The 22,900-nt window shown below is 44.8% G+C and overlaps 1 protein-coding gene across 7 annotated transcripts in view; it reads left to right on the plus strand.

Moving 5' to 3' along the window:
* Elmod3 (ELMO domain containing 3) overlaps positions 1–22,900 on the plus strand; it is a 38,212-nt gene that overhangs the window by 3,950 nt on the left and 11,362 nt on the right. For 2 of the 7 annotated variants that reach the window (XM_033765111.1, XM_033765118.1), the window contains exons 4-10: positions 473–563; positions 2,156–2,233; positions 3,233–3,302; positions 7,041–7,109; positions 8,075–8,166; positions 8,525–8,648; positions 8,874–8,996. In XM_033765111.1, coding sequence (XP_033621002.1) covers positions 473–563; positions 2,156–2,233; positions 3,233–3,302; positions 7,041–7,109; positions 8,075–8,166; positions 8,525–8,648; positions 8,874–8,996 — 647 coding nt within the window. The remainder of the gene's footprint in view (positions 1–472; positions 564–2,155; positions 2,234–3,232; positions 3,303–7,040; positions 7,110–8,074; positions 8,167–8,524; positions 8,649–8,873; positions 8,997–22,900) is intronic. The other 5 variants (XM_033765113.1, XM_033765115.1, XM_010635244.3 and 2 more) reach the window with 5 other exon arrangements.

The raw sequence follows: 22,900 nt of genomic DNA on the forward strand, positions 1-22,900 counted from the left end.
CAACAGGGCCCCAGGTGGTGAGGCAGCCCCCTGAGGAGGTACCAGCAAACTTGAAGGAACACAGTGAAGTGGGAGGTGTGTACTGGGGAGGAGAAACAGCACCTCCAGGGTGGGCAGCAAGGAAGGAGCTCCTGCAGTCCTGCAGCCTCCTAGGTTGCAGTGGGTGGGAAGGCATCGTGCTCAGGCATCTGGGGCATTCTGGGGTGCTGGTCAGCTGCGGCATAGCTGCATCTCCATTTCTAGGACATAAAGAAATCAGGGCCACATTTAAGAAGTGTTAGTTGGCAAAAATTAGAGTAACAGGGATTACAGGGCCATGATATAAGCATCGATTTCTTTATCATTTTCTTTTAATTACTAGTTTTTCTTTCTTTCTTTTAGAGCAAATAATATATTCCCATGACTCAAACCCTGAAAAGTATTGAAGTATATACGTAGACTGAATAAAATGCCTTTTTTCCTGTTCCCCCAGGCACTCAGTTCTCCTGCTGGAGGCAGAGTTCCTGTTTCTTGGGGAGAGACAAACAAAGATGTCTGTTCGTGTATCTTTTAAAACTATGGTGGTACAGTAGTGTATATAGCATGTCCTTTGCTTTTTCACATAACAACATAAAGGCTTTTCTCATAAGCACTTTCTCATGCTTTTTTATGGCTGATAGGACCTGTTGAATGAATATACTGTAATGTTTCAGTCAGTCTATTATTGGACACTTGAGGAATTCTCTGTGATAATGACTCTATAAATGTAAGCGTGTGATTTGCACATGGATGAGTGTGTCTGTTAGTTAAATTACTAGAATGTAGGCCCAGTATCTGCAAAACATGTCTGATCCTGTCAAGTATGATCATGATGCAAAGATGGGAACAGGGTATTTATTCTCCGTTGTGTTGTAACCCTTGACACTCTGTCCACCATAGTGCTTTATCACTTTTTGGCCTTTGAAAGCCTGATAACTGAAACATCTCAGTTTCTGCATTATCTCAGCTGTATTTGGCATTCCCTCATGAATGAGATTGAGTATTTGTTCCTTTGTTTAAGAATATTGTGTGTTCCCTTTTGTGTAAACTGCCCATATCCTTTGCCCATTTTTGTACTAGGTTTAATTTAGGAGGTTTGTTTGTTTGTGCTGTTTGGGTTTTTTGTTTGTTTGCCAGTACCGGGGATCAGACTCAGGACCTTGACCTTGCAAGCAGGCATGGCACCACTGAGCTAAACCGCTGGCCCTGTTTGTCTTTTGAGACAGGGTCTTGCTATATAGTTCATGCTGGCTTTGAACTCACTATGTAGCCCAGGCTGGCCTCAAACTCATGGTAGTCCTGCTGCCTCAGCCTCCTGAGTGCTGGGATTACAGGCGTGCAGCACCATGCTCAGCTATTTGTAGGATTTTTAACTTATTTTGTAGGATTTTTTTTTTTACATATTAAGAAAACTAGCCTTGTATCTATAATATTGGCTGCATGAATTGGTCATGTTTTTCTTCTTGTTTTACCTCATTTTCTTTTTAACTCTAGTAGGTGAAAGATGTGACTGAGCAAAAAACCAAGGGAAGCTTCCTCAGTGAACTTACTGAGTCCTGAGATCTTTTAACAGTGCTAAAAAAAAATTATAAGATTTTATTTTAAAAAAATTTTTGTGAGGGCTGGGGATTTAGCTCAGTGGTTCCAGCACCTGCCTCGCAAGCACAAGGACCCAAGTTCGATCCCCAGTACCAAAAAAAAAAAAAAAAAATTTTGTTGGGGGATCAAACTCAGGACCTTCCCCCCCTTGTGAAGCAGACATCTGTAAAATTTTTGAGATAATAACTAAATTTTCTGTAGTTTTTCTCTTTCATTTCTTTTTCTTTTTTCTGTGTGTCTGCATGGCTACTGTGTGTATGTTTGTGTGTGTGTGTGTGTGTGTGTGTGTGTGTGTGTGTGTGTGTGTGTGATGCTGATGATTAAACCCAGGGCCTAACACTTGTTAGGCAAGTGCTCTCCACTAAGCTATAACCCCAGCCTGCAGTTTTTCTTCAGACCATATTTTCCACACAGTATTTCTTGTATCTGATTTCTCTGGAATTCATTCTTTTGTGATTCTAGGAAAGGGGTAACCTGTAAACTGTGGTCTGGGGGAATTGGTATGTGCCTGGGAGATTGACGCTGGTCTGTCTTACAGGTTGAAAGAGTATCTGCGGGGTGTTCTCCATCACATGACAAGAACATCGGTGCTCTTGCGGCCTTCAGAGGAATCCCTGTACATATCACCCACACTGCAGCGCCTCCTGCTAATACAAACTCCTATTCCGTGCTACTGTAGGGTGCCAGGTCCTGGGTGCTAGGTCCTGGGAACACAGGAGGGCATAGACCCTATTCCAGGAGCTCACACTTCTGGAGAGGGGTCGTGGGGCTTATATGTGCCATACACCTCTGTCTCGTAATTGCCACAGTGAAGTAGAGGGTAGGAGGCAGCAGGAATACCAAAGGCACACCATAGTCAGATGGGTGGTGTGGATTTTGGTTTATGTACTATCATGGCGATCATACACTTATCCCTCACATTATACAACTTCTTTATCATAGTTGAAGTTTTCCATGTCCCTCCTTTACAATTGACTTTAGGCTGGGGCTTTAGCTTAGTGGCACTGTGTCTGCCTTGCACGCACAAGGTCCTGAGATTGATCCCTGGTACCAAAAAAAGATGGACTTTAGAGTGGAGAGTCTAGCTCTGTGATATGATACTGTGCGTACTTAGCATTTAGAAGGCCATGGATTCAATTCCCAGCACCAAAATCCAAACAACTACAACAAAAAAAAATCAACTTTATTTTTTTGTTTTGTTTTTTGTAGTTAGGCTGGTTTTGCTACCTTCCCCACGCACCCTCACTGGGGATCAAACTTGACCTTATGCTTACAAGGCAGGGGCGGTGCCACTGAGCTAAATCCCCAGCAGGCTGGTTTTGGACTCACTGTGTAGCCCAGGCTGGCCTTGGGGCTGGGGATTTGGCTCAGTGGTTCTACCACCTGCCTCTCAGGCTGGCCTTGAACTCGCAGCCGTCCTTCTGCCTCAGCCCCCTGATTGCTGGGATTACAGGGGTGCACCACCACCCCTGGCTAAAACATTGACTTTACTCAGCCCATCAGGGCAGACCAGACCCATTTGGCCTCCAAATTCAAGGATATTCAGTACAAGGGGTGGGAAGTGCTGGGGGTGTGGACTTGACCCACCCTGAAGGTCATCTACCTCTCACCCCAGATCTCAGAGTTGAGGAACCACAGCATTCTCCGGGCCCTGACTGCAGAAGCAAATGGATGGGAGCCGGGTGGTAAGGACCCCTGCAGGACCCTGCGAGCCTGGGTGGGACCTACTCCTCATCATCTGAGTTTCTATTGCTCTTAGTCCTGAATTTTGTAGATTTATCATTCTTCAAGGAAAATTAGAATCAGTGCTGGTCTAGGGGTCAGTTTCTCTGCCAACAGTTTGTGGTGTGCTTCTGGGCAAGCCATATAATCTTGAGTCTGCAGTGGAAATAATAATACCTCTCTCTCTTTTGGGGGAGGAGAGGTTAAGACAGGGTCTTGCTATGTAATTCAGGTTGGCCTTGAACTTACAGTGTAGCCCAGGCTGGCCTCAAGATCATGGCAGTCCTGCCTTGGTCTCCTGAATACCACCATGCCTGCTAATAATACATCGTTTATCCTCTAAGAGATATGATGAAAATGAGGCCTTATAGCTGGACATGGTGGTGGACGCCTATACTCCCAGCACTCTGGGAGGCTGAGGCAGGAGGTTCACAAGTCAGGCTCAAGCTTGATTTAGCAAGATCCTGTCTCAAAATAAAAAGTACAGAAAGGGTTTGGGATATAGTGCTGTGTGAAGGCCCTCAGCTCAATCTGTACTACAACAAAAAGAGAAAGGAGGGGAGGGAGGGGAAAGGAAAGAAGGCAAGGGGAGGGAAACGATGCAGTATATGTGAAAAGGTTTTAGAAAGATATCCTACTTTTTGGTACCGGGGATCAAACTCTGATCCTTGTGCTTGCAGGGCAGGCGGTGGAACCACTGAGCTAAATCCCCAGCCAAGATATCCTACTTTATCTGTGTTACAAGGCCCTTCCCTGTAAAATATTTTTCATTTGTTTGTTTGTATTGTTTTTTGTTTTGTTTTATTTTTTGAGACAGGGTCTCACTATGTAGTTGAGACTGACCTGGAACTCACTATGTAGCCCAGGCTGGTCTCGAACTCACAGCGATCCTCCTGCCTCAGCCTCCTGAGGGCTGGGACTACATACGTCTGTGCACCACCACACCCGGCTTGAAGTTTTATACTCAAATGTAGAAAAATTATTTGAATATCAGTTTGCTTTTTCTCTCTCTCTTTTTTTCTTTCTGTAGTGCTGATGATTAATCTGACCCTCGAACATACTAGGCAGTGTTCTACCACTGAGCCACATCCCCAGCCCTACAAAATCTTTTTTAATGGAACTTTATCTTTGCCATATAGTGGCTAAACCAACATTGATAAATTAATAACTCTTATAAATGCCAAATTACTTTATATTTTTATACAACTAGCATATTTGTATCAGCTCTTTTAGTCATATTAAATAATTACATATTTTCTTGGATTGCTCTTAGCTAATTTAAATTAATAGGCTGATTAAATCACTATTGCTCTTCGGTTTATAAATAAGTGGAAGAGATGCAGAAGAAAGGAGGTAATTAAAAAGGAAACAAAAGGGGGCTATTTTAACATGGGCTATGTTAATTGTCCTAAAGTTTTGTCCCCTACCTGTTCCTCTGTGGGTCAGAGAGGGTAGTCTTTGTGTCAGGATCACTTTGAGGGGTGGGAGTGTTGTTCCAAGAAGATAGGAATAGCTCTCACTTGGTTCGACTGTTTGTCTCGTTTTTTATCACTAGCTCGATAACCCTTGCTGAGACCTTGTACTTTCTGCCAACCTGTGTGTGTGACAGCAGATCCCACCCTGCACCTGGCTCTCTGACTTTGATCAAACTGAGGGTGGGTGAGGGCGTGTTGGCTGAAAGATTGATCTGATTGCTTGTAGATGAGCGTCAGAAGGGTGAGGCATCAGTGAAGCTGTATGTAAGTGAGGAGTGAAGGTAGAGAGATCAGACATTCAGGACCTGGGCCTATCTCGTTGCTCCCACGGTCCCTTGCCCTGCTGGCCCTGAGCCCACAGCAGTGGCAGTCACAATAGCTGACATTTATTAAGAGCTCACCTTTGGTCTATGCACTGTCTTAGGAGACTGAGAATTGCCTCATCCAGTAGTGGCCCTGTGAGGAGTTCTAGCTGGTTAAGTAACTCACCCAAAGAAATCCAGCTAGCTTTGCCTGGCGTGGTGGTGCACACCTGTAATCCCTGCACTTGGGAGGCTGAGGCAGGAGGATCGCTGTGATGTAGCCTGGGCTACATAGTGAGTTCTAGGTCAGTCTCAACTACATAGTGAGACCCTGTCTCAAAAAAAAAAAAAAAAAATTCAGCTAGTTTTTATGGAAACTTTGTAGAAACCTTTACACACAGTTTGATTGTTCAGTGTGCTTTCAGCAACTCCCCTCTACTGCTTTTTCTTCCTTGTTTTCCATTTATGTTTGGTAGCATTTTATTTAACCTGCAAATATATGCTCTGTCTTAGTCCATTTCTCATTATTATAACAAAATACCTGAGGCTTGGTAACTTTATAAAGAAAGAGGTTTGTTTGGACTCACAGTTGTGTTCCAAGGTCACGGGGCTGCATCAGTGATGGCTGGTTGGTCCAAGAGCCCCATGGTAGTGCAGGGCACCACATGGCAAGAACCAGGGAGCACATGCATATCTCCTCTGGTGTCTCTTCTTGTGAAGCTGCTAGTGTGTAGTCATGGGCGAGCCGCCTCAGTGACCCTTTCTAACCCTAACCACCTCCCAAGGGCCCAACTCTAAACACCATTGTCCACCCAGGTAGTTTCCTGTCACATGATGGTCTCAGCCAAGATCATGAGGCACAGGAGGACTGTTCTGGCCTATTTTACTACTGTGGCCGGAGAGATCCTTTTGTTTGATTTTGGTTTTGATACTGGAGATTGAACCCAGGACCTTTACACTGAGCACATCCCCAGGCTAGCTGTGTGTGTGTGCCTGTATGTATGTATGTATTGGGTTTTTGTGACAGGGTCTTACTGTGTTTCCCAGGCTGGCCTTAAACTTGCTATGTAGGCCAGGCTGGCCTTGATCTCATGGCAGTCCTCCTGCCTCAGCCTCCCAAGTGCTGACATTACAGGTGTACCCCACCACACCTAGCTAGATCCTCATTTTGGTAGTGATATCTCTATGCTTCACGTTGTCTGTTGATGCCCTGTATAACAAATTGGAAAAGCTAGTGACAGAAGACACCACTGGTACAGGGTGATAGCCGTGATTTGGAGAACTAAACTGTGTGGTAGCTGCAGAGAGCCTGTCTTGCTGCTTCTTTCCTCTTACTTTTTCCTCCTCTTACTTTACTTTCATTCATGCCTTTGTTCATTCACCAGTCATTTGTTGAGTGCCTGCTGTGCATCAGGCGCTGCTGGGGCGGGGAGCCTGCCCTGTTTGGCTCACAGTGTAGTGGGAGAGACAGGTGGACCCTGCAGTAATCGTCGGGGGTCAGCACCTCACACAGCAGTGGCTCCAGCCCAGACTGAAGCAGGTGAGAAGGTACCCGGGTGGGAGGTGCCAGATCTGACAGGAATGAGGAGCTGCTCCGGCAAGCTCGGTGCTGAGGCCCAGCAGGCTGTAGGAGAAGCCAGAGCACACTGAGGATGTCAGCTTTTTGGCAGCCTAGAACTGTGCGGGGACTTCAGTGCTGTGCTGTCCACTGTGGGTTGAGTCGTGAGGCTTAGGGAGAATCCCTGGAGAGCTTGGAAGAGCAGGTGCGGCCATCAGTTCTCCCCTTTTAGAAGCTCACTCTGGCTTCCATGTGAAGAGTAGTGGGATGGTGACGAGATCCATGGCAGGTGGCCAAGGCTGGGATCTGCGACAATGGTCCAGACCCACCTAGGTCTCACAGGGTCCCCTTCTGGCCCCATTGCAGCCGTAAGCCCAGAGGTGCTCAGAGCCCAAGAAGAATGGGAAGCTGTGGACACCATCCAGCCAGACGCAGGTAACTGTGGGAATGGTGCTGTCACCATGTGGCGCAGCTGCTGTCGAAGGCACCGTCCCCACGTGTGGCCGAGCCATCCATGACTTGGGCATTAGGAGACAGAGTTTTTAGTATTCTCCTTTTACCTGTGTGACCCAGCGTCTCTTTCCCAAATCCAGAGATGATGACATCTGCCTGCGGAGGAAATGGGTATGAGTGCCACAGGGAAGGGCGGCTGTCCTTGCCCGTCTTCTGCCCAGCCCCGAGGGAACACAGGGTTCCTTGTCAGGGTCCCTTGGTCACAGTTGGCCTCTTCAGGTGACAGGGTGGGCAGAAGAGGGAGGAAGCCTGGGTCCGTGCGTGAGCCTGGTCAGGTTGCTCACTGAACAAGCAGGGTCCTGAAGAGGGGGCTAAAGGCATTCGCTGGAGGGCTCTGAAGGCTGGGTACAGGCTGTCTCAAGCCCCCTCTAACGGGTTTGGATAGAGCTATGGGCAGGTGGAACCTGGAGCTAGTTTGGGCCTGAACCCACTTAGCTTCAGGGAGAGGTTCCGGGGAATGGAGTTTGCCACCTCTTGTGTGGCTGACGAGAAGTTCATTCCCTCTGGGCTGTGACAAGGTGGGGGTCCTGTGTAGGCACGAGAAGGGGCACAGTAGAAATTAGGAAGGGCACCCAACAGATCAGCGGCGTGCTCCTATGTGGGTTCCTCCTCCAGGCCGTGACTTGCTCCCTCTGAGAGGAGTGTGGTTGGAGGGAGCCTGGCAGGACAGGTCTGTGCCCTACTCGTTAAACAGGGCCTCCAGCAAGCTGGGGAACAGCCTAGTCCGAGAAGTCAGCCGGCAGGGAATGCCAGCTCCTTGAAAGAGGATGGGTTGTAGATGGAGGTGTCTGCCCTTCAGCTGGAAGCCAGTGCCTGGCTTGGAGGTGGCAGCCAGGAGGCCCCCAGTAACTGTCACAAGCCCTCAGGCATCGTTCTCTTTGCCCCAGGGAGCCAGGCCAGTTCAGACCATCCCAGGCAGCTCATCTCCTTCACTGAGGCCCTGCAGCATTTCCAGACACTGGACCTCTCCTCCTTCAAGGTATGGCAATGTAGAGGTCTGGGTCTCAGCAAGAAAGGCCTGGCTTTCTTCTGGCCACACTATGTGTCCCAGGGCTGTGCATCTGTGCCCTATTCGGCAGTGGCATAGCCAATTCCAGAAAAGCCCAAAGGACCGAATGCACTGAACTGGCTGATGGTGCCTATGCCTGGGGCGTCTCTTTCTCTTTGGGAAGAGCCTGTGTCTGGGGACCCAGCAGGTGCTTCACAGCTGCTGCCCCTTTCCCTGGCCCTGAGAGCAGCCACTTAGCTGGGGGAAGTGAACGAATCTGAGACCAGTGGTAAGATGGTTAAGGCAGGTGAAGCCAGCACTCTGCCCATTGCACCGACTTCCTCCCCAGAAGAGAATCCAGCCAACTGTTCGAAGGACTGGGCTCTCCGCCCTCCGGCACTGCCTCTTTGGGCCACCAAAGCTCCACCAGGGCCTTTGCGAAGAGAGGGACTTGGTCCTGACCATTGCTCAGTGTGAGTGCATGGGATGCCACAGGGCAGGTGCTGCATGTGGTCAGGCAGAGCAGCCACCTGACCAAGGCTGAGGCCGAGCCGGGGCTTTGCATGCACCATGCTGGTGGGCGAGAACGGGAGCAGAGAACAGGGCATCCGAGTCCCGTTCTCCCAGATGCACCAAGTCTTCCCCTGAGGTTCGGTTGGGCGGTGTGTGTGTGTGTGTGTGTGTGTGTTTTGGGGCAGGTGGCCTGGATAGCCAAGACCCAGTGCATGGCCGAGTCCTCCAGACCATTTATAGGAAGCTGACGGGATCCAGGTTTGACTGCGCACTCCACGGAGACCACTGGGAAGACCTGGGCTTCCAAGGTAAGAGAAGTGGCTCGCATTCTTTCCATTGCCAGGCCTAGAGTGAGAGAACTTGGCGTCCTCTCCCAGCCACACCGGCAGCATGAGGAGGGACATCTGGGGGAGGCAGATGCAAGCCCAAGATGTGGCACACATGCAGCATTTGAAAAGTGACAAGAATGGTGGCCCACCCCTGTAATCCCTTGAGAGTCTGAGGCAGGAGGATCGCTGGGAGTTTAAGGCCAGTCTGAACTATATAAGGAGACACACAAAATAGACACACAGACACACACACACAAAATAGAATGAAAGAAGACAAGGAGTGTGACTGAGGGAGACACAAGAGTGACAGGAAGAAAGATCGCTTTATGGCCACGAAGCTGTTGTGAAATGTTTACAGGAGATGGAAGACACTGAAGTGATAAAACTGAGAACCTGATTTGTTGAGGATATTTCCTCTTTTTTTATGGAAAAAAATGTATTATATAGTTTTTAAAATTGAAACAAAATTTCACTTGTTTTTGGAGTTTGCCCTCCCCCCCACCAAAAAATATTGTTACATTTGTGTAGAAATGAAATTCTCTTCTTGATTTGTTTTTTGGACTTTTTTTTTTTTGGTACTGGGAATTGAACTCAGGACCTGTGCTTGCAAGGCAGGTGGCGGAACCACTGAGCCAAATTCCCAGGATTTTTTGAGACAGGGTCTCACTGTGTAGTTCAGGCTGGCCTTGAACTCACTCTGTAGCTCAGGCTGATCTCAAACTCATGGCAATCCACCTGCCTCAGCCTCCCGAGTGCTGGGATTACAGCTATATGCTACCATGCCTAGCTAGAGAGGAAACTACCATAATTGAAAAGGTAATTTTAGCCAGGCATAGTGGTGCATGCCTATAATCCCAGCACTCAGGAGGCTGAGGCAGGAGGATCGCTGTGAGAATGAGACCAGCCTGGGCTACAAGGTGAGTTCCAGGGCAGTCTGAACTACATAGTGAGACCCTATCTTGAAAAAACAAAACAAAAACACCCCCCCAAAAAAAAAAGAAAAGGAAATTTTATGTACTCATAGTTTGTTGGTGTTGCTAGTTATTCAAGCCCCTGTTGTCTTCCTCATCTGTAATGTAAGTGTCTTTGCTATGTCCTCTCAGTGCATTGTCCTCTCTGTATGTAATGTTACAATCTTTGTTCTGACCATGAAATATAAATTTAAAAACTGGAGGAAGGGCTGGAGATGTAGCTCAATGGTAGAGCACCTTCCTCACCTGCCTGAAGCAGGGGGGCCATCCTTATACTGCAAAAACAAAAGCCAGGGGCCAGGGATTTGTCTCAGTGGTTCTGCCACCTGCCTCATAAGTGCAAGGGCCTGAGTTTGATCCCCAGTACCAAAAAAAAAGGAAAGAAAGCCAACCTCTGAAGGAAACCTCCAATGTGTTTACCCATTCATTCGCCCTGCATTGTTCTTCCTTCCTGACATTACAAGACTCCCTCTTTTATCATATTCTTTCCACTGCAAGCCCTTCCTTTAGCTTTTCTTAGTCTGCTGGAGATGAATTCCGTAGCTTTCCTTCATCTGACAGGGTCTTGTTTAGCCCTTCACTCGGGTTCTCTGGATATAGAGTTCATTCAGGTTTTTTTGTCCCAGTCTTGAAAATGTGCTGCTTCCTCTGGCCTCCATAGTTCCTCAAGTGAAATCTGCTTTCCTGTGAATGCTCCATCCCTTATAAATGAGGAGCTGTTTTTCTGTCTCTGCTTTCAGGGTCTTTCACTCATCTTCAGTTGTCAGGACTTTGTAGTGTGTCATGGTATGGGGCTCTTCAGGTGGATCTCAGCTGAGCTGCTGCAATCTGTAGGTTTGTGGCTTTTGCCAAATTTGATGAATTTCAAGCCATACTTACTTTTCAAAAAATAAATTTTATTGGGCCAGGGATTTAGCTCAGTGGTTCCATCGCCTGCCTTGCAAGCACAAGGACCCAAGTTCGATCCCTGGTACCAAAAATAAATAAAAAATAAATTTTATTTTATCCCATTCCCCCCTCAGCCCCCTCCCCTCCCTATGTACAAAAGCTTTATTTCCATTTTTTTCTTGTTTTCACTTTTTTTTTGTCCTTTTCTTCCTTTCTCCTCCCCCCTTGTTTCCCTTCCCATTTGAATACTTTTTTTTTTTATTCGAACACTTTCTTCCCATTTGCCAACATCCATTATACATTTCAGTCCTTATTTCCACTTTTGGTTTCTCACACCAGAGAAACAATGCGGTATTGGTCTCAAGGTCCTCCCATTCAGCTGTAAATGGCTGAAGCTCATCCTTCCTAATGGTAGAGTGGCACTCCATTATATAAAAACACCCCACATCTTCTTTAACTGTTCAGCAGTTGATGAAGCCATGCTTACTTTGAAGACATATTCAGCTCCATACTTTCTCCTCTCTTGTGGGTCTCAGATAATGCAAAAGCTCCATCTTGGTTCTTGCTTTTCCCCCATACCTCTGCCCTCCCTTCATCCCCTTCACCCTTCCCTATTTACAAAGACTTTGTTTACATTTTTTCCTTTTTTTTACATTTTTTCTTTTCCCTTATTTCCTTCCCCCCCTCTTCTCACTTCCCCTTTAGCCATGTTCTTCTTATACTGTTACGAAAGGAATTGGCAGGTGACACACAGAGAGGCAGTACAATAGAAGTAAAATTAAAAAGTTCACTCCATCGATGGGGATCATCACACCTACTGGCAGTGCCCTGATCGACTCCTCCATTGGGTTACAACTCCTTCTTTTATAGGGTTTTACAGCCTTGATCATATTCAGTTGGTTACACTGCATTTTCGTAGTTCACGTTGCTTATACCCAAAACATGGTGGCCAAGGCTGTTGAATTTCAATGCCATTCTTTGTTAGGGGAAGTTACCTTTAGGATTTATCTATTCTAGCCAAGGGCAAGAGAGGTGTTTGGTCAAAGCTAAGAATGATTCTTTTCATTTACAAAACTTTTAGAGACTAGATGCCTCTGGTGCTGGTTAATTCTGCCCTAAAGAGAGCAAAGGGCAAAGTTATCTTACCTTGTGACCCTTCCTAGGTCACCCCCAATAAAGTTTTTCCCTATCATTCTTCCTTTGTTTTGGGGGTAACTCCTTAACCTTCATTGTGCTCATTATCATTATCAGTGTCATTATTCATAATCAACATCTGGTAGCGCTGGGCAGCGGTTACTCTTTGATGTGCGAGCCTCAATATCCATTTTTACCATGCAGGGACCAAATATGAGGATGAGCAGTATGACAGTAATTGGTCCTGTGAGAGTGCTGACCCAGGCTCTCCACCCTGACAAGTTAAAACCAAAATTAAATGTTGAGTCCTCCAATACCAAATTCATTTCCTAGCAGTTTAATACGATCTTTTAGTTTATCTTGTGATTCCTTAATTATTCCAGATCTGTTGGCATAGTAGCAGCATTCTTCTCCTAGAAACAGACAAGTTCCTCCTCTATGAGCAGTGACCAAATCAAGACCTATTCTGTAACATTATTTTAGCTAATGAGTCTGAGTTTCTAAGGCTTGTATCGCACCCCGAATTTCTTCTAAGTCTTTTCCAATTTCTTGTTCCAAAGCCACAAACTGTTGTTGTCCTAATCTGAGGGTTGTGGCACTCAGAGTGAGACTGCCTGCTCTAGCTAATCCTGCTAATATGGGAAGGACAATTGGGTCCCTTCTCCTGTTAACAAACGGTTTGTTGCAGTGATTTGTAAAGGTACCTTTCTTACAACTGAAGGGGTATACACAGACAAGATGGGGATTAGGATTCCCAAAGCATACAAACCAGCAGAGTGCCTTGAAATCACCTTAAAAACACCATTTTTACAGAGAAAGAAAGTTCCGTTTGGGGCAGAGTAATTACCAGTGGTTGAGGATAAATCAACAATGTTAGCGCAAACAGCTGAAACTGCGTGATCTTTGAATACCTAGAAAACAAATTCCATTACCAATTATATCTAATGGGTAGTTGAGTAGGGGGTACATGGCAAGCTTTACTGGCTCTAAGGGCAAGTCACTTATGATGCCAATTGCCTGATAAGTCATTCTGGTAAGTGGTGCACAAATCCAACAATCAGAGGCTAATTTCTGATCTGTCTGTAACACAAGTGAATGAGTATAAGCAATTAAATCTATCGTATTTATCCCTGTATAACTACAAGGGCCCCCATCTCTTATCCATTGAATCTCCTTTAGGGCAGGGATTTCTCCAAGCTTAGGGGGAGACATTCTCCAAATTGTTACAATCTGGAGAATCCACTGGGGATCATGAGCAAGTGGTGACCAGTGTTCTAGGGTAGAGGAATATCCTATGTATACCCTGTAAGTTTGTCCTTTCAACCATATACTATCCCAGGGGTTACTTAAAACCATACTGAGTGGGTTACATTGACCTTATGTACAATTATTACAGTTGCTGGTGTTTCTGGCCATATCAATATTGTTTAACCATATTCGGGTCCTCTATTTACAATAAGTTGGTTCCCAAGAATAGCCTCCACAGTCATAGTTAACACCAGGTCCCCCGTAATGTTCCCTGGGACAAGCACTAAAAATCACAGTTAACAGATGTCCTTCTGGGTCCCATTTGACAGATCTAAATGTCACATAATTTTCATCAAATTTATCATTTTTAGGCTTATAAACCTCTTAGCTCAAAAACAAAATAACTCATAACAGTCTGACATAGTCCATAATATCTTGATCGTAGTCCTCATTCTTCAGCCATGCGTGGACTCACCTGCTTCTGGGGTGGTGAGAGCAGGGCTTTGAGAGCGTTGTCTCCTGGAGTTGCAGCTCATGGACTCTCCAGCCTCTGAATTGGGGTATTGCGTACATTGTCCCTTGGGGTCGCAGTCTGTGGAGTCCTCTGTATAGGCTCGCTTTACTCTAGAATGATGAATCCACGGCTGGACTTCAGCTACCTTGACAGCTGTGCAGGTAATCATAAGTGCCTCATATGGCCCTTCCCAAATGGGTTGTAACAGAATCTTTTTCCAATTTTCAACATAAACTTGGTGTCCTGGTTTAATCAGATGGGGAGGGGTCAACACCAGCAGATCCTCTTTATCTCTAATTTGTCCTTGAATATTTTGGAACACTTTGCGTATTTCTAACTTGTGCAGATCCATACTGGATGAGCCTAACTGGGATAAATTTCCTGTAAAGTCTCTTAGAATACATGGTGGCCTTCCAAACAAGACCTCATATGGGGAGAATCCAGTACAACTGGGGGTGTTCCTCACTTTAAGGAGGGCTAACGGGAGCAAATCGACCCATGACCCTGTCGCCGTCTGACAATATTTTGTTAACACTCTTAATAGTACGATGCATTGTTTCGACCTTGTCAGAGCTTTGGGGCATAAGCATTATATAAATACCATTTTTTATGTAGCAGCTTGGCTAGATCTTGTACAGCCTCTGCTACAAATGCTGGCCCATTGTCACTGCCTATGGAGAGAGGCAGACCAAGCCTTGGAATTATTTCCCTTAATAGAACTTTGCATACATCTGAAGCCTTCTCTGTCTTTGTAGGGGAAGCCTCAGGCCACCCAGAGTAAGTACAAACACATACCAGCAAATACTTACAACCTCTGTGGGGGGGGGTCTTCTGTAAAGTCCATTTGTGTGTCCTCAAAAGGGGTTGTGCCCTTACATTGTATTCCAGGAGGTGCCTTGGGCCCTAAAGTCAGATTTATTTTCTGACAAATTTGACACCTTTCTGAGATTTGTTCACACAGGGCAGAAATCCAAGGTATATAGAAGTATTTTTCTGACAGTGTTTGGAGGGCTGTCTCCTGCATGAGTTAAGTCATGATATCTTTTGGTCTAATATGAGTAAGATAACGTCTCTGGGAACAGTACTGTGTTGTCAGGTAGAACCCAAACAAAGCCTCGTTTTTTCTGCCAACTGTCTCTTAGCCCATTCATCTTCTTTATCTGAATATCTTATAGCAGCTAAAGGCTTTTGTATCTGTCCTCCTCTTTTGTGCACGGGTGAGTATGGCCATCTGAAGTTTCTGTTTAGTTGCCCTTTTGGCTTCTGTATCTGCCTTAGCAATGCCTTTTGCTATTGTGTCTTTTCCTTTTTGGTGCCCAGAGCAATGCATTACTGCCACTTTATTAGGCTCCCATATTGCCTCTAATAATTGTAAGATCTCCTGTTTATTCTTAATCTGTTTGCCCTCTGCTGTGAAAAGACCCACGCTCCTTGTATATTATGCCATGATATGTAAAGTAGAAAAGGCATAATGAGAATCTGTATAAACATTTGTCCTCTTACCTTTTGCCCATCAGAGAGCCTGTGTGAGTGCCCACAATTCAGCTCACTGAGCTGACCATCCAGTGGGGAGAGGTACTGCTTGGACCACTTCATTTTGAGTCATTACTGCATAGCCAGCATAGCGTAACCCATTTTCCATGAAACTTCTCCCATCTGTGAACAGGATGAAATCAGCACCAGGCAGAGGGTTTTTCTGCAGATCTGGCCGACTCAAGAATAATTCATTGGTGACGCTGAGGCAGTCGTGATCAGCGGGGCCAGGTTCTGAGGGCAAAAAGGTAGCTGGGTTCAAGGTTTTTTTGTTGTTTGTTTGTTTGTTTTTTGAGACAGGGTCTCACTATGTAGTTGAGACTGATCTGGAACTCTTACTATGTATCCCAGGTTGGTTTCAAACTCACAGTGATCCTCCTGCCTCAGCCTCCTGAGTGCTGGGATTACAGGCGTGCGCCACCATGCCCAGCTTGGATTCAAGGTTTTAACTGGAATAAAATGTAAGCGGGGATTCTCACAGATGAGAGCCTGATATTGTGTGACTCTACTATTAGACAGACATTGATGTCCTCTCTTATTTAATAACTCTGTAATGGCATGGGGAACCTGTATAGTCAATTCTTGCCCCAAAGTTAGCTTGTCAGCCTCCTTAATCAGCATAACAGCAGCTGCCAAAGCTCATATAAACAAGGGGGCCATCCTCTGGTGACTGAATCCAAACTTTTAGATAAGTATGCTACTGGCTGACTCCATGGGCCCACTCTTTGAGTGAGCACCCCTAAAGCAGTGTGATTTCTTTCAGTCACGTACAAAGTAAAAGGCCGGGTCACATCTGCAGGGGTAGCTAAGAGAGTTAATTTTAGTCATTTAGATGCTGACTCTTGTTCCTCACCCAATAATAATTACTGTCCTTCTGGGCCTTTTAAAGCTTTATATAGGGGTTTGGCTATATCTGCAAACCCTGGAATCCAGATTCTGCAAAAACCTGCTCCTAAAAATTCTCTCAATGTTTTTTAGTTTTTGGTTCAGGTGTAGTACTAATTACTTGCCTTCTTTCATCTTCCAAGCAGTGCATTCCTTTGGAAATATAGAATCCTAAATATTTGACGTGCTGCACACAAATCTGGGCCTTTTCTCCATGAAACTTTATATCCCACCTCCTCAAGTAGCTTGAATAGTCTCTTAGTGCCCTGCCAACAGCTTTTACAGGATGGGCTCCATAGCAATAAATCATGTGCATATTGCAGCACAGTACAGTCATATTCCTTTGCAGGGAATTCCTGCAGGTCTTTTGCTAATACCTCCCCAAAAAGTGGAGGGAGTTTTTAAATCCTTATGGTAGCCTAGTCCGTGTAAATTGATTCTTAGTTCCATCAACTGGGTCCAACCATTCAAAGGCAAAGATCAGCTTTGAAATCTGGAGACAGAAGAAAGCATCTTTTAGGTCTAAGCAAGTAAATCAGGGTGCTGTAGGTGGTGTTAGGACTATCAACGTGTAAGGGTTTGGAAATACTGGGCGCAAGGTTACAGTCTTTTCATTGACAGTTGGGAGATCTTGTACCGGCCTGTAATTCCCGTTTGGGAATAGGTAATACAGGAGTATTCCAGGGTAATTTACATTCTCTTATGATTCCAGATTCTTTAAGCCGTACAATATGGGGCTTAATTCTCAAGCGGGCATGCCGAGACATCGGGTATTACTTTATGGCTGCTGGGGCTGAATTATCTTTTAGTTCTACTTTTAAAGATGGGTGGTTCTTAGCCAATCCAGGGGGAACATTTTCGGCCCATACATTTAGAAACAATCCCTTTAGTTCTTGGAGTGCTAGGTAAGTTTCCTCACTACTGAAACACTGCTATTCATCTTCTCTATTGGTAGCCACCACCATTATACAAGCCTTACTTGGATCTAGATGTAAGGTCATATTTCCTTGTGTGAAAGTGACTGTAGATCCTACTTTAGACAACAGTCACGGCCCATTAGTGGGATGGGACACTCAGGTAAGTGTAGAAACTCGTGTCTTATCGTATGTCCCCCAATCTCACATATCCTCTCATGACAGAATTGTCCCCCCCCCGGAAATCCCAGTCACCCCAATTATTTGTACTTGTCTGCCCCCTAACGGATCAGTTGGTTTTGTTACTACAGAATATTCAGCACCACTATCTACCAGGAAAGACGTTATCTTTGCCCTCTATCTTCATTTTAACCATGGGCTTGTGAGGGCCAAGTGCTATTGATCCCGGTCCCTGTCATATGCTATCTTCTTCAAGAATGGGGAACAAAACTCCCATTTCAGAGTCTTTAGCTTTCTGGGCCTCTTGTTTCTTTCTGGCAGCTAGCTTAGGACATTTATTTTTAAAGTGTCCTGTTTCCTTGCCGTATGCACATTGATCTGATTCCAGATCTTTTCTCTTAACTCTTTCCCTTTCTCTCACATCCATCTGACTTTTCTTTTTCTCTCTTTCCCCTAGCTGTTTGCCTTTTGGCACCCCATTTCCCATAGCCACTACTATGTATTTTGTCTTTCTTCTATCCCTCCTATCTTCCCTGCGGCATCTTCTTGTTCCTTAACTATATCTCTATTTACATACACTTTCCTACCCACTTGCAACTATTGGGTTATGTTCATTCCTTCTCAAGTTTCCTATTTCTATATTTTCTTTCTGATATCTGCAACAGACTGAGTTATAAAAGCGGTATTTACCAGCTGTTGATTCTCTGCTGCAGTTGGGTCAGAGGGTGTATACATTCTTTGTGCTTTGCAGAGTCATAAAATTTTTCGGGGCTTTCATCTGGTTCTTGTAAGGTTTCCATCACCTTCAGCACATCAGTAGGCCTTTTACTAGTGGCTCTCACTCCTGCTAAAAGGCAGGCTCTGTAGTTTGCCAGGTCACACTGGCCAGCTGGGGTATTTGGATTCCAATCTGGCCAATTATTTATGGGAAATTGTTGTTCATGCCATTCATCAGGATTTTGGGTCCCAGACGGCATGCGAAGGGCATTTATCTTTTTCACCCCCCCCCAATAATTATCTGACTTACTCAGTGGTCAACGTTGTTCTACAGAGTTCTTTACAGTCCTCCCAATTGGGATGCTGGGTTCAAAATATTGAATCAAATAACTGAAACATTGGTGTTGGATCCTCTGAGAAAGAAAGGGTCTGTCTTTTCCGATTAACTAGGTGAATAGAACTAAAGGGCTGATGCACAAAATAAATGCCTGCCCCTCCCAGGTATTCTCACAGTGGCCTCTGAAGACTTGGTCTCGGTTCTGCTGACCTGGTTCTGTGGGCTATGGGAGCGCTCCCGGGGGTTGGTGCATGTAGCCCTGAATAACCAAGAGTTAAAGAGGGTTGGGCATTTGCTCCCTGAGCCCTAGCCCGGTAAGGAGGAGGAGGGGAGTCTAACAGGTCCTCTTCTCCTATTTCCTTCTCAGGGCCTAATTGGGTTTTAACAACAAACTTGAGCAGCTCTGTGCATTGCACACCTCTGAAGCCAAGGGGGCATGTTCATACATAATCTCAACCAAGTGTCTATATATGGATACTCCTCAGTTCACCTTTGGGCAGCAATTTTACTCCAAATCAGTCTGACTTTCCCTTTGTCTAAGGTTCCCTCTGGTGGCCAAGAGCCATTTAACTGGGGCCATGATAAGCTACAAAGTTTTTTAAGCATTTTGATTTCAGTTTTATCCCATAGTCCCCCATGAAACCTTTCTCAAAATTCTGAACCATACTCTCAAGAACGGTTGATTTAGTATTTGCATTTCCCATGATCACTAGATATTCCCTTGTCGTGTCACAAGACAAACAAAGGGTGGGTATTGCTCACAAGCTCGCCAGTCCTGTCTGTCAGGCCTCTCAGTGCCAGTTTAAGACCCGTCTGAGCTGAAGGAACACTGTGGCATTACTGTTCCATTTTGCTCATACCATACGCTGGCCGTGGGCTCACGGGGACAGGCCACACTCAAGCTCCGACTTGCAGAGGGCTCTTTAAGCGTAAACACCCCCTCCCTTTGTCTTGTTGCACAGACGAGGCTACCGATGGCTTTTGTAGCTTGTTCCACTCACTCACCTAACCGAATCTCTTTCACACACACAAGCACTCAAGAAGTTAACACATTGCCTCCCTGGCCCGCTCCAAAGCACAGTACAAAGCACAATAACAAACTGAGGGCAATCGAAACCTTCACAAATGGCAAAAAGTGTAGGATGGTCAGGCCTGCACTCTACATTTTGCCCGAATTGAGGACATAAATTCTCACAGATGGCAGAGAAGGGAGGGTAACCAAGCCCCCAATCTGACCAAATGTTCAGTTAAGACAATAGCAGAACAAACACAAACTAGGGGTTGCCCAGGGAATCTCGCCATTCAGACAGACAGTTCCATTCATATGCCTTCCTTCTGCTGTCTCTGTTCTGGGTTCGAGTGATACACTGCCGGCGAGCTGGCCTCTGAGTCCTAGAAAGGGAACCCAGGAAATCCCAGGGGTGCCCTTCTTCCCCTCTGAGGAGGCGGGGTTTGGGTTGAGGCCCAACATGGGCCATGTCAGTTATCCCTTTCCTTCCCAGCCAACACCAAATGTTATGGAAGGAATTGGCAAGTGACACACAGAGAAGCAGTAGAATGGAAGTGAAATAAAAAAGTTTACTCCATCGATCAGGGCACCCACATTAGGTGTGATCAGTCCCCATTGATGGAGTAAACTTTTTTGTCTTACTTTCATTCTACTGCCTCTCTGTGTGTCACTTGCCAATTCCTTCTGTAACAATATCACACTATCAGTTTTACCATTCAGACCTTATTTACATGTTTAGTTTTTCCACACCAGAGAAACTATTTGGTATTTACTTGAGTGTGTCCCATATATTTCACTTAAGAGTGTAGCCTCGGGCCAGGGATTTAGCTCAGTGGTTCTGCTGCCTGCCTCGCAAGTGCAAGGTCTTGAGTTCGATACCCAGTACCAAAAACAAAACAAAACAAAACAAAAAGGCATAGCCTCAATGTGCATACATTTAGCTATAAATGTCTCTAGTTTCTTTTTTTTTTTTTTTTTTTTTTGTTATCTTGACTGTACCTGGCTGCTAATTTTCTTTTTTTTTGGTACTGGGGATCCAATTTGGGTCCTTCTGCTTGCAAAGCAGGTGGCAGAACTACTGAGCTAAATCCCCAGCCCCCAGTTTTTCATTCTTTATGGCCAAGTAGTAGTGCTTCATTTTACAGAAAAACCACATCTTTATCCAGTCTCCAGGTGATGGGTATTTGGGTGGGTTCCAAGTTTTAGCTATTATGAACTGTGCCACTATAAATATGAGTGTACGTACATCATTGTTGTATGATTCTTTTAATTCTTGTGAAAAGATACCCAGCAGAGGGATGGCTGGGTCAAATGGGACCTCCAATCCTAGTTCTTTGAGATATCTCCATGCTGATTACCACAGTGGTTGCACCAGTCTGCGCTCCCACCAGCAATGGAGATCCTTTCTCCCCACAGCCCTGCCAGCATTTGTTATTGGTTGATTTCTTGATAGCAGCCATTCTTTCCGGGGTAAAGTGGAATCTCATTGTTGTTTTCATCTGCATCTCTTGAATGACTAGTGATGTTGAACATTTTTTCACATGTTTATTTGCTGCTTTTACTTCTTTGTCTGAGAAATGTCTGTTTTCAGATGCCCATTTTTGAATTGGGTTATTGTATTTGGGGGGGGTCTGATTTTTTTGAGTTCTTTATACATTCTAGATAGTAGTTCTTTGTCTGAGGAGTAGCTGGTAACATTTTTTTTCCCACATTGTAGGTTGTCTCTTAGCTCTGTTGGTGGTTTCTCTTGCAGTGCAAAAACTTTTTAACACAATGAGATCCCAGTTGTTGATTCTTTGTGCAAGTTCTTGTGCTCTGAGGATTTGTTCATAAAGTCCATAAAGCCAGTGTCTTTGAGAGTTCTACCTAATTTACTTTTCAGTAAGTTTAGTGTTGCTGTTTTGATATTTAGATCTTTAATCCACTTGGATTTTAGTTTAGTGCATGGTGAAAGATAGGGATCTAGTTTTAATCTTTGGCAAGTTGAAAGCCAGTTTTTCCAACACCATTTGTTAAAGAGGCTGTCTTTCCTTCAGTGAAGATGGTTTGGCTCCTTTGTCAAAGATGAGGTAGCTGAGTATGTCTGGTGTTGTTTCTGCATCTTCTAATCTATTCCACTGATCCTCAGGTCTGTTTCTTTGCCAGTACCATGGTGTTTTTATCACAGTGGCTTTGTAGTATAGTTTCAAGTCAGGAGTTGTGATACCCCCACTGCCATGTCTCTGTTGCCTAGGATGGCTTTTGCTATTTTAGGTCTCTTCTGGTTTCAAATAATTTTGGATTGTTTTCTCAAGTTCTGTGAAATATACTCTTGGGATTTCAATCAGGATCTTTTCTGTTTGTTTGTTTGTTTTGGTTTTTTGAGACAGGGTCTCATTATGTAGTTGAGAGTGACCTGGAACTCACTATGTAGTCTGCATTGGTCTCAAACTCACAGCGATCCTCCTGCCTCAGCCTCCCAAGTGATGGGATTACAGGCGTGTGCCATCACACCCAGCTTATTTTGTGTGTGTGTGTGTGTGTTTGTGTGTGTGTAGTACTGGGATTGAACTCGAGACCTTGTGCTTTCAAAGCAGGCGGCAGCACCACTGAGCTAAATCCCCAGCTGTCAATCAGGACTGCATTGAATCTGTATAGCAGTTTTGGTAGTATGGCCATTTTCACTTTGTTGATTCTTCCTACCCAGGAACAACGACTGTCTTTCTATTTTCTTACATCCTCTTCTATCTCTTTTTTCAGAGTGCTGTAATTTTCATTGTAGAGGTCTTTTGTCTCCTTTGTTAGATTGATTCCTCAATATTTCATTTTTCTGGATGTTATTGTAAAAGAAATTGTTTCCTTAGTTTCTCTCTCAGTGAGTCTGTTATTTGTATATAAGAAGGCTATTAATTTTTTTTTTGTACCAGGGATTGAACTTGGGTCCTTGGACTTGCAAGGCAAGCAGTGGAACCACTGAGCTAAATCCCCGGCAAGGCTATTGATTTTTGAGTGTTGATCTTGTATCCAGCTACTCTATTGAATTTGTCAGTTAAGTCTAGAAGTCTTTTGGCTGAGTTTTTTGGGTCTTCTATGTAAATGTCATATCATCAGCAAATAGTGACACTTTAACTTCTTCCTTTCCTAACTTGATTCCTTTTATTTCTTTCTCTTGTCTAATTGCTGTGGCTAATGTTTGTAGAACTATATCGAACAGGAGTGGTGATAGTGGATATCATTGTCTTATTCCTGATTTTAGCATGAAGGTTTTCAATTTTTGACCATTTATTATGATATTGGCTGTTGATTTTTCATAGGTAGCCTTTATCAAGTTGAGATAAAGGTTATCTATTTCAATTTTCTGCAGGGTTTTTATCATGAATGAGTGTTGAATTTTGTTGAATGCTTTTTCTGAATCTATTGAGAGGATCATACGGTTTTTGTCCTTGACTCTGTTAATATAGTGTATTATATTTATTGATTTACGTATGTTGAAGGGCCGGGGACCCAGCTCAGTGGTTCTGCTGCCTGCCTTGCAAGCACAAGGACCCAAGTTTGATCCCCAGTACCAAAAAAA

The sequence above is a fragment of the Fukomys damarensis genome, unplaced genomic scaffold (assembly GCF_012274545.1).
Source record: "Fukomys damarensis isolate Sample0158 unplaced genomic scaffold, DMR_v1.0_HiC HiC_scaffold_2, whole genome shotgun sequence".
NCBI classification, from domain to species: domain Eukaryota; kingdom Metazoa; phylum Chordata; class Mammalia; order Rodentia; family Bathyergidae; genus Fukomys; species Fukomys damarensis.